The 12,845-nt window shown below is 35.0% G+C and overlaps 1 protein-coding gene across 2 annotated transcripts in view; it reads right to left on the bottom strand.

Annotated features, from left to right (window-relative positions):
• The window catches only part of RNGTT (RNA guanylyltransferase and 5'-phosphatase), a 234,513-nt gene that overhangs the window by 43,005 nt on the left and 178,663 nt on the right, over positions 1–12,845 (bottom strand). For both annotated transcript variants that reach the window (XM_061206736.1, XM_061206737.1), the window contains exon 14: positions 5,843–5,909. In XM_061206736.1, the coding sequence (XP_061062719.1) occupies positions 5,843–5,909 (67 nt within the window). The remainder of the gene's footprint in view (positions 1–5,842; positions 5,910–12,845) is intronic.

The raw sequence follows: 12,845 nt of genomic DNA, 5'->3' as shown, positions 1-12,845 counted from the left end.
TTTTCAAATATGATTTCAAAAATGAAGAAGAGATCACTATTTCTTTGCATCTATTGCATATGTATATGAATACAAACACCAATTTTACACCAATTTTATATTTCCTGGGCTGTAAAGAGACTTAAAAACTGAAGCTCAGAAAGCCTAGAGTATGAGACTGTGACTAATGGCACCCAGTCCCTCAGCAGGGATGGAACCAAGCTCTAAGGCAGAGAATAACCCAGCTGTACTGACTATAAAATAACTGCCTCAGAATAACGGTTATACTCCTTACATTTCACATATGGCTGCTGCATGGAATTCATAGTTAAAATACAAAAGACATTTTTCAGCCATTCCGCAGTGTCAAAGTGAAAATTGTATGTGACTCAGCCTCACAGCTTCACACACTTCTTGGGCTGTCAAGAGGCAACTAATACCAAGCCCGGTGGAGAGGGACAGCCCTGTGGCTCTGAGACTTTCCATAACGATCCTTGAGTTGACTAAAAGTGATGCTGACAGGCTTCAATCCTTCTTGGTTTTATGGATTATGGCTGGTAAGTGGAGCCTCCAGGACTAGAACCCTATGAGAATAGCACTGAGATTTTTACTGCACCGTAAAATGCTTTAGAAAACAACACAGAATAATAGGTATAAAATGTAAACTATTGGGACTTCCCTGGTGGCTCAGTGGTTAAGAATCTGCCTACCAATGCAGGGGACATGGGTTCGATCACTGGTCCGGGAAGATCCCACATGCCGCGGAGCAACTAAGCCCATGCGCCACAACTACTGAGCCTGTGCTCTAGAGCCCGCGAGCCACAACTACTGAGCCCACGTGCCACAACTACTGAAGCCCACGTGCCTAGAGCCTGTGCTCCGCAACAAGAGAAGCCACCACAATGAGAAGCCCTCGCACCGCAATGAAGAGTAGCCCTCGCTCGCCACAACTAGAGAAAGCCCGCACACAGCAACAAAGACCCAATGCAGCCAAAAATAAATAAATAAATAAATTTTAAAATAAATAAATAAAATGTAAACTATTATTTAAACTTGACCATGTCTACAAAAATAAACTATGAACAACAGAATTATATACGCACTGAATTAAGATAAAGGTATTATGCAAAGATATACAGAAATAACCACTCCTCCACCCCAAAAAGCTTCTGACAACTTGAAAGCATACAAATAAGAATTAAGTAAAATTTTACTTTTTTCAAAACTTCCCTTTTGAATTTCAAAGACTACATATAAAGATATAATGAAACATATCTCTTACTTAAGAAAACCCTAAGTCACACACAGCCCAGTACATCTAGAAACTTATCTTAATCTCAATAAAGTTGAAAGAAGTTAGTCTTGGATGAGGGTGAAATCTACTTCATTTACAGCACTAAACAACAGCTGTGGATATGTGAGGCAATTGTTTTCTTACTCTGTATTACAACTCATTATAAAATGATCAGTGTTTTATTTAGTTTATCATATTTTAGTTTAAAATAAGAGAATAATCATGCATGTTTAAAATCAAGTTCTTCAGATGACAAATTTCCCATGAAAACTTATTCTGATGACTTTCAGAAGATGTTAAGAGATATAAAAGGTAAAGTTGGAATAACTTCCTCTAAAAATAATGAAACCTGAAACTAGCATGAAGATGTACTGGTCTAAGACTGTAATGAAGTCCCATGTTTGTACACACTGGTATCTTTACCTAGGGCTTGGACAGAAAACTAAAACTAAAAGATGGGTAATAACGGGAGAGGGAGGGAGGGAGAGACAGAGAGAGAGAGAAAGAGTGGTTGTAACAATTCATGTTATATGCTAATAGTACATACATCTATTGTCACGTTACAGCAAATTTTCTGAACTCATTTAACACTAGCCCAAATATCCACCATCCTTTTTGTGTTTTCCTTTTTCTCTTTCTGATCTTTATAAATCAGAGCTCCTTTTTAGAAATACAAATGTAAAATGCCACTTTAACAAATGTAGCCTCTAACACCAAGCCACTCACACTTAGTCCTAGGATGTTAATAAATGAGAATTCCTTTTCCTAAATATTCAAATGAAAAATTTTCTATCTTGATTTATAAAAAAAAAAAAAATTCAACCAATACTCTCTTAAGAAAGCAAAACAGTTTCTATTTATTAAAGGTTATATCTGATATCTATGCCACACACTACAGCATCATTACATTTAGTTTAACAGCAAACAAATACTGGTATTTCATGTCCAGAAGAAGTCAGATGCAAGGCAAGGGGCAGGGAATGAACCTTAAATTTCTAGCCTAATCTCAAGCATTTAAACTATGATTTTTTTAAATTGTTTTCCAATTAACTTACAAGCATTCTAATTAGGTAGGGATCTATACAGCATTTTCATAAGAACCACAGGAATTATAAAAGAACTTCAACAATTAATGAGGATAAGAAATCCTTTCACAGTACATGAGAGAAACCTTTCCCATAGCAACATCAAAGGAAAAAGATGCCCTAAAATAATGGACTTTTTTCTATTGAGTTGATTATCCAGGCATAAAGGGTTGACAAAGGATTGACCTCTGTCACTGGGCTTGTTAGAAACGGCTTGGATAAAGAAAATGATATGTTAATGAATCAGGTGAGTGATGGAGGAATCACCCTCATACATACATACACTTATGTTTTTGAGACAACATGTAACACACACACACATGCACAAATTCTACCCTTCCTTAAATATATCAGATAAGCCTCTCACTTTTTCATTATTTCAGTTCTAATACAGAGAAACAGGATTTTCCAAACCAATGGACAGAAAAAAAATTGGGCTTTTAGAAATGTTTCTGCTGAAACTTATTACAATTCCTGCCTCTACTGGAGAATTTGGTGAACAGGATAGTGAGGGAGGTTTATGAAGAGACTCTTGCCAACTCCACTTGTGTTCCAGGGATGTTAAAAATAGAATTAAAAAAAATGTACCTGAATGCTTGTCATTACTTAGGGAATCAGAAACGTTCAAGAGGGTCCACAATTTAAGACCCTAATGTGGACTTTTGAGAGTGTCTTAAGTTAAATTAAGGAAGGTATTTAAAGAAGTGCTGATGCTATGGTAGCTAAAGAAGGTTTTTCATTTTAAAATGTCAATAATGTGACTAAACTGCCTCAGTATTAAATATCTTATATGTCCTATTCAGGCTCAGTCTATTCTGAAAAATCTTTGTTTTTCAAAGCATAAAAATATGTCATATATGTAGGGGGAAAGGAATTCAAAATCACATCTGACAAATAAACGTGAGAAAAATAATGAACTCATGGAGCCAAGAAACAAGTGTGAGGAAAAATCCAATACTAAACCAAAAAACAAATCAAATTTTACAGGTCTGTCAGAAAACATTAATAAAGTTAAAATAACAAAGGAAAAGGATGACTGCAAACCTTTCTTTTTATTTACTGCCTTGAACGTTCATAATATTATTCCACTTTTTACAAGAAAGCCTAGTTGGAATCTGTGCTTCAACCCTCAACTAATATTGCTATAAAAACAATTTTTGACAAAAAATTGAATGCTTTCCCTCTAAGATCAGGAACAAGGCAAGGATGTCTGTTCTCACCATTTCTAATCAACTTTGTACTGTAGGTTTTAGCCAGTGCACTAAAGCAAGAAAAAGCAATAAAAGGTATCAATATCAAGATCAGAAAGGAAAAAGAAAAGTGCCTATTAGTAGATGACATAATCATTTATGTAGAAAATCCTATGAAATCTACAAAAAAGCTACTAGAATTACTAATTGAGTAAAGTTGTAGGATTTAAAGTAAACACACAAAATTTAATCGTCTTTTTATTTACTAGCAATGAACAATCGTAAATTGAAATAAAAAATACTTTTAAACTAGCATCACAAATACAAAATATTTACACATAAATTTACTTTTAAATGTGCAAGACTAACACACTGAAACAATGAAATACTGCTGAGAGACATTAAAGATCTAAATAAATGGAGAAATATGTGGCTTTGATGAATTGTAAGATTCAATACGGTTATGATGTCATTTCTCTTCAAATTGATTTCCAGATTCAACGTGATCCAGATCAAAATTCCAGCAGGCATTTTTACAGAAATTGACAAGATGATTCTAACATTCACATGGAAATTAAAGGAACCCAGAGTAGTCTAAACAACTTTGAAAAAGAACAAAGTTTCAGGATTTACACTACCTGACTTCATGACTTATTCTAAAGCTGCAAAAATCAAGACAGTGCGATATTGGTAGAGGGATAGATACATAGGTCAATGGAACAGAATAAAGAGCTCAGAAATAGACTCACACACATATGGTGAATTGATTTTCAACTAAGATGCAAAGGCACTTCAATGGTGGAAAGAATACCCTTTTTAACAAATGGTTTCGGAACAACTGGATAGCCACGGGCCAAAAAAAGGTTGGGGTGTAGGGGGACAACATTCCTCTATGCCTTGAACCTTGCATCATATACAAAAATTAACTCCACTGGATAATAAACTTAAATGTAAAACCTAGAACTATAAAGATTCTAGAAGAATACATCGGAGAATAATCTTTTGGCCTTTGGACTAGGCAAATATTTCTTAGATCAACACTAAAAGCAAGAACCATGAAAAAAAACTGAACTTCACCAACATTAAGAATTTTTGCTCTTTGAGGATCCTGTTAAGAGAAATCCCATATCTGATAAAGGGCTTACATCCAGAAGATATATAAAGAATGCTCAAAACTCAACGGTAAGAAAACAAAAAACCCAGTTAAAAAATGGCAAGTTTTGAACACACACTTCACTAGAGATGTACAGATGGCAAATAAGTACATGAGAAGATGCTCAACATTATTAGTCATTACAGAAATGCAAATTAAAACTCCAATGAAATACTATCTACCTATAAGAATGACTAAACTTAAAAAGACTGACCATACCAAATGTTGATGATGATATGGAGGAACTGGCACTCACCCTGCTGGTGGGGAAATAGTTTGGTAGTTTCTTAAAAAGTTAAAACATACAACTGCCATTTAACTCAGCCATTTTGGTCTTAGGTATCTACCCATGAGAAATGAAAATATATGTCCATACAGAAACTTGTACACAAATGTTCACAGCAGCTTTATTTATAATAGTCAAAAAGTAGAAACAACCCAAATGTCTCTCAACATGTGAAAGGATAAAGAAACTGTGCTAAAACCATATAATGAAATACTACTCAGCAATAAAAAAAGAATGAACTACTGAAGTGTAACAACATGGGTGAATCTCAAAATAATAACGCTGAATGAAAGAAGCTAAAAGAGAGAGAGAAAGAAATACAGTATGATCCATTTATATAAAATTCTGGAAAGTGCAAATTAATCTATAATAATTAGATCAGTGGTCACCTGGGGACTGAAAAAGAAAAAGGAAGGGCAGGCCGGGGGAGTTCAAAAGGGCACAAGGAAACTTTTAGGGGTGATGGATATGTTCATTATCTTGATTGTGGTGATAGTTTCACAAGGGTATGTCAAATTGTACAGTTTAAATATGTATATTTTACCGTATGCCTATTATACCTCAATAAAGCTGTAAAAAAATTCTATTGGTTAAAAGGGTAATGTGGCTCTAAACTGTACTCTTAACTAATCACTGAAGTGCAATGGTCAAAATTAACGCTACTAAGGGCAAGATTATTAAACTAATCGATTCACTGAAAAACTGAATTACTTTTTCATCAGAGATATCCAAAAACAAATGAAATTAATAATTCACATTCCCAAATTTTTGTGATAGTTATTTGCAGGGTTTTGGTGGGTTCTCGACGAGTGAACTGTATCTAGGAAAAATATACTAGAAAATGAACAACCATACCTTGATTTGTGCAAAGGGTCTTTCATAACCTCCAACATAGAGAAGGCCAACATTCTGAGGAAGTAACCTACAAAGGAAAAAAAAAGCATTATTTATAAAATACTCTTCCTTAAATATGAGGTTGTATAATTACCAAAATCTGTATAATAGATACCAACTATGAAAAAATTAATATCTATGCAATTATTCTTGTCTTTTTGCACGATGGAATAGTAACCAGCAAAGGAATAATTCTTATACTTCAGAAAATGATGGGTAAATATTGAGAATGGCAACTTAAATGTAAAACAGTCTAACACACTAGTAATTCTAGCAAAATTACTACATAGGGGAGAATTAAAAGAAGCAATGCATATATTTAAAAATCTATAAAAGTTCAATTCAAGAAACACTCACTGTGTGTCTATACTATGCACTATGGAGATAATACAAACCTAAACAGTTCAGTCCCAAAATTTAACAGGAAAACCAGATACACAATTAACCCTAACAAAAGGTGGCCTCTGATAAATGCTATTCTAGAGATATTTGCCATTGCAAAGTAGTGGAGTGAGAGATACCTTCTATGGAGGGAGCTGGAGAAGCCTGAAGAGGAATTTAGGCTTAACTTTTAAAGGGTTGGTAAGGCAAAGGGAGAAATTTTAAACTATATCCTGAGAATGCAGAAGGTTTGAAACCAAAAGTAAACAAGTCTGGCTGAAGTAAGGGATAAGTTAGTCAGACATGAAAACCCGAAGAAGGTTTGGAATGGGCCATGAAGAACGTCAAATGCCTTATCTTTATTTCATAAGTAATATTTATTTTTTTGTACAGACAATAAATGCACATGAAAATAAAAATCAAACCATCTAGAGGGTGGGGGTAAAATGGTTACCTTCCCTGCATCATTCCTTCCTTCCTATTTAAAGAGGGCTATCATTCTTGACTACATTGAAACACTGTGAATAAGGAAATACCATCATTAGAACTATGCTTGTGGAGCATGTAGTCGTGCTGGGTATGAGAAGGTCATAATTAAATTAATTACTCTACGGTATCTTGTAATCACTGTCACCAGGTGACAGTGTGAGATGGTTGTATGATTAGTGAAGGGGAGAATACACCAACCCAAAATACACCACCTTGACGTGTGGATTATTTTGAGCTGAAGGCAATCAAGACCTAGGAGACTCAGGAAAAACGTTTACCTCTCCCGTAACTGCCTAAAAGAACTTAGATAGGGGGCCTGGCCCAGAAAGAGAGCTATTACCATAGATAATGTTTTTATCTGAAAGACCTATCTGCATGGCAGGGCAAACTTCTAAATACAAAACATCTGTTCTTCTCATCATCCTGTGAGTTACCCTCCTCCCCTTTGAAGACGCAGGCCCTTATCCCATTCCTTAGCACAGGATGGCACATAAGCCTCAACTGCTCGACCTACCCTTGAGTCTCTTATCTTTGGGGATCCCGTACATACTAACCTAAATATGTTTTTCTCCTGTTAATCTGTCCTATGTCAATTTAATTATTACACCAAAGAACCTAGAAGAAAAGAAGGGGAAATTTTTCTACCCCTACTTAACCTTCCACTGACTTGGTCTAGTAAGACTAATAAAGTTCACTCTTAAAGCACCTTAGATTTTATGAAATAAGGTAGATAGATATTCTATCTCCTAGCAACATCCTCTGTTCCCTACATTCTTTAAAGGCCTATAAAGTACTGAAGGCCACTAAAGGAAAGCTAATAGCTGACAAACACAATAACAAATTAAACCAATTTAGCAAAAAGCTACAGTACTTAAGTTCGGCATGTGAGTGATACTTACAGTTATGCCTTTTAGCATGTTGTTGAAGGTTACAAACATGACTAAAGGGATACTTGTTCACTGGATGCAAGTAAAAAGCATAAGAAATGTCCCCAAATCTCAACTAGGAAATGGAGAATTTCTTCACTATCATTTGACAAATAAGAAATTAATCAAAGCAGCAAAACTTTAAATCTCTCACAAACTGCTAGTATCACAAATTTAATGTTAGTTTTATATAGCAGTGGTAATTTATTTCCTATATAACTAATGATCACTAAAAGCTTCATGAGCCTCTTTTAGAAGTAAGAATAGTCACTGTTCATACAAATACATGATAGAAAAGGAAGAGAATAAAAGCTGGCTGACATTTAAAAATCAATATGCCTCTAATTACTATGCATATGCATTTTAGGAAGCTTGCCAATATACTATTCAGTGTGTCCTCCCCTTCCTCCAACTTGCCTATCTAATAACTACCTTCTAAACAAGAAATATCTTAAATATGTAAGTTACACAGCATATATATATTTCGCTTTTTAAATACTGTTCTTTCTCATTCATGTACGTATTATTCCTTACATAAATTACATTACCACCTTCGTTTGAGTGGGTTTTAATATGTATCATAATTTAAACGTTTGCTATGTGTAAAATAATTAATACTTTGAGAACATAAATTCCAACTTCTAAGATGGAACATTTCTTAAAATGCTTTTACCTTTCAGAAATTATTATGCCAAATTGTATACATAATTATTGTCAAATAATAGGCACCATTTTATTATGACAGGGTATTTGTATATAATATAGCATTCACACATTTTAAATGCCAAGAGTAAAGGCATTAATTCAGCATTTACAGATGCATTATACACATGTTAAAATAAAAAGCATATGTTAAAATAAAAACCATGACTCATTTAGTACCAGATAATTGTTTTGTCCTTCTATTAGGTGAACATTAATATAACCTTTATACAAATGCTAATAACTTCCAAAAAATTTGCTTGTAATTAAGTGCTTCTATAGTGTGGCTACCAAAGAAATTTTTAGAGTAAGAAGGCATTGCTGAGCAAAAGCTAAGAGAATTCAGTACCACTAAACCAGCTTTACAACAAATGCTAAAGGAACTTCTCTAGGCAGGAAACACAAGAGAAGGAAAAGACCTACAATAACAAACCCAAAACAATTAAGAAAATGGTAATAGGAACATACATATCGATAACTACCTTAAATGTAAATGGATTAAATACTCCAACCAAGAGACACAGACTGGCTGAATGGATACAAAAACAAGACCCGTATATATGCTGTCTACAAGAGACCCACTTCAGACCTAGGGACACATACAGACTGAAGGTGAGGGGATGAGAAAAGATATTCCATGCAAATGGAAATCAAAAGAAAGCTGGAGTAGCGATTCTCATATCAGACAAAATAGACTTTAAAACAAAGACTTTACAAGAGACAAAGAAGGACACTACATAATGATCAAGGGATCAATCCAAGAAGAAGATATAAGAATTGTAAATATTTATGCACCCAACATAGGAGCACCTTAATACATAAGGCAAATTCTAACAGCCATAAAAGAGGAAATCCACAGTAACACAATCATAGTAGGGGACTTTAACACCCCACTTTCACCAATGGACAGATCATCCAAAATGAAAATAAATAAGGAAACACAAGCTTTAAATGATACATTAAACAAGATGGACTTAATTGATATTTATAGGACATTCCATCCAAAAACAACAGAATACACTTTCTTCTCAAGTGCTCATGGAACATTCTCCAGGATAGATTATATCTTGGGTCACAAATCAAGCCTCGGTAAATTTAGGAAAATTGAAATCATATCAAGCATCTTACCAACCACAATGCTATGAGGCTAGATATCAATTACAGGAAAAAAACCTGTAAAAAATACAAACACATGGAGGCTAAACAATACACTACTAAATAACCAAGAGATCACTGAAGAAATCAAAGAGGAAATCAAAAAATACCAGAAACAAATGACAATGAAAACACAATGACCCAAAACCTATGGGATGCAGCAAAAGCAGTTCTAAGAGGGAAGTTTATAGCAGTACAATCCTACCTCAAGAAACAAGAAACATCTCAAATAAACAACCTAACATTACACCTAAAGGTACTGGAGAAAGGGGAACAAAAAACCCCGAAAGTTAGCAGAAGGAAAGAAATCATAAAGATCAGATCAGAAATAAATGAATAAAACAATAGCAAAGATCAATAAAACTAAAAGCTGGTTCTTTGAGAAGATAAACAAAATTGATAAACCATTAGCCAGACTCATCAAGAAAAAAAGGGAGAAGACTCAAATCAATAGAATTAGAAAAGAAAAAGGAGAAGAAACAACTGACACTGCAGAAATACAAAGGATCAGGAGAGACTACTACAAGCAACCATATGCCAATACAATGGACAACCTGGAAGAAAAAGGACAATTTCTTAGGAAAGCACAACCTTCCAAGACTGAACCAGGAAGAGATAGAAAATATAAACAGACCAGTCACAAGCCCTGAAATTGAGACTGTGATAAAAAATCTTCCAACAAAAGCCCAGGACCAGATGGATTCACAGGTGAATTCTATCAAACATTTAGAGAAGAGCTAACACCCATCCTTCTCAAACTCTTCCAAAAAATTGCAGAGGAAGGAACATGCCCAAACTCATTCTATGAGGCCATCATCACCCTGATACCAAAACCAGACAAAGATGTCACAAAGAAAGAAAACTACAGGCCAATATCACTGATGAACATAGATACAAAAATCCTCAACAAAATACTAGCAAACAGAATCCAACAGCACATTAAAAGGATCATACACCATGATCAAGTAGGGTTTATCCCAGGAATGCAAGGATTCTTCAATATATGCCAATCAATCAACGTGATAAACCATATTAACAAATTGAAGGAGAAAAACCATATGATCATCTCAATAGATACAGAAAAAGTTTTTGACAAAATTCAACACCATTTATGATAAAAAGTCTCCAGAAAGTGGGCATAGAGGGAACTTACCTTAACATAATAAAGGCCATATATGACAAACCCACAGCCAACATCATTCTCAATGGTGAAAAACTGAAACCATTTCCTCTAAGATCAGGAACAAGAGAAGGTTGTCCACTCTCACCACTATTATTCAACATAGTTTTGGAAGTCCTAGCCACAGCAATCAGAGAAGAAAAAGAAATAAAAGGAATCCAAATTGGAAAAGAAGAAGTAAAGCTGTCACTGTTTGCAGATGACATGATACTATACATAGAGAATCCTAAAGATGCTACCAGAAAACTACTAGAGCTAATCAACGAATTTGGTAAAAAAGTAGCAGGATACAAAATTAATGCACAGAAATCTCTTGCATTCCTATACACTAATGATGAAAAATCTGAAAGGGAAATTAAGAAAACACTCCCATTTACCACTACAACAAAAAGAATAAAACACCTAGGAATAAACCTACCTAAGGAGACAAAAGACCTATATGAAGAAAACTGTAAGACACTGATGAAAGAAATTAAAGATGATACAAACAGATGGAGAGATATACCATGTTCTTGGATTGGAAGAATCAACACTGTGAAAATGACTATACTACCCAAAGCAATCTACAGATTCAGTGTAATCCCTATCAAACTACCAATGGCATTTTTCACAGAACTAGGACAAAAAATTTCACAATTTGTATGGAAACACAAAAGACCCCAAATAGCCAAAGCAATCTTGAGAAAGAAAAACGAGCTGGAGGAATCAGGCTCCCGGACTTCAGACTATACTACAAAGCTGCAGTAATCCACACAGTACAGTACTGGCACAAAAACAGAAATAGAGATCAATGGAACAGGATAGGAAGCCCAGAGATAAACTCACGCACATATGGTCACCTAATTTTTTATAAAGGAGGCAAGAATATACAATGGAGAAAAGACAGCCTCTTCAATAAGTGGTGCTGGGAAAACTAGACAGCTACATGTAAAAGAATGAAATTAGAAAACTCCCTAACACCATACACAAAAATAAACTCAAAATGGATTAAAGACCTAAATGTAAGGCCAGACACTATAAAACTCTTAGAGGGAAACACAGGCAGAACACTCTATGACATAAATCACAGCAAGATCCTTTTTGACACACCTCCTAGAGAAATGGAAATAAAAACAAAAATCAACAAATGGGACCTAATGAAACTTAAAAGCTTTTGCACAGCAAAGGAAACCATAAACAAGACGAAAAGACAAACCTCAGAATGGGAGAAAATATTTGCAAATGAAGCAACTGACAAAGGATTAATCTCCAAAATTTACAAGCAGCCCATGAAGCTCAATACCAAAAAAACAAACAACCCAATCCGAAAATGGGCAGAAGACCTAAATAGACATTTCTCCAAAGAAGATATACAGATTGCCAACAAACACATGAAAGGATGCTCAACATCACTCATTATTAGAGAAATGCAAATCAAAACTAAACTACAATGAGGTATCACCTCACACCAGTCAGAATGGCCATCATCAAAAAATCTACAAACAATAAATGCTGGAGAGGGTGTGGAGAAAAGGGAACCCTCTTGCACTGTTAGTGGGAATGTACATTGATACAGCCACTATGGAGAACAGTATGGAGGTTCCTTAAAAATTTAAAAATAAAACTACCATTCGACCCAGCAATCCCACTACTGGGCATATACCCTGAGAAAATCATAATTCAAAAAGACACATGCACCCCAATGTTCACTGCAGCACTATTTACAAGAGCCTGGACATGGAAGCAACCTAAGTGTCCACCAACAGATGAATGGATAAAGAAGATGTGGCCCATATATACAATGGAATATTACTCAGCCATAAAAAGAAATGAAATTGAGTTATTTGTAGTGAGGTGGATGGACCTAGAGTCTGTCATACAGAGTGACGTCAGAAAGAGAAAAACAAATACCGTATGCTAATACATACATATGGAATCTAAAAAAAAAAAAAAAGGTTGTGAAGAACCTAGGGGCAGGACAGGAATAAAGACGCAGACGTAGAGAATGGACCTGAGGACACAGGGAGGGGGAAGGCTAAGCTGGGACGAAGTGAGAGAGTGGCATGGACTTATATACACTACCAGATGTAAAATAGATAGCTAGTGGGAAGCAGCCACATAGCACAGGGAGATCAGCTCGGTGTTTTTTGAC

The sequence above is a fragment of the Eubalaena glacialis genome, chromosome 12 (genome assembly GCF_028564815.1).
Source record: "Eubalaena glacialis isolate mEubGla1 chromosome 12, mEubGla1.1.hap2.+ XY, whole genome shotgun sequence".
Lineage (NCBI taxonomy): Eukaryota > Metazoa > Chordata > Mammalia > Artiodactyla > Balaenidae > Eubalaena > Eubalaena glacialis.
This window is presented reverse-complemented; position numbering and strand designations above follow the sequence as displayed.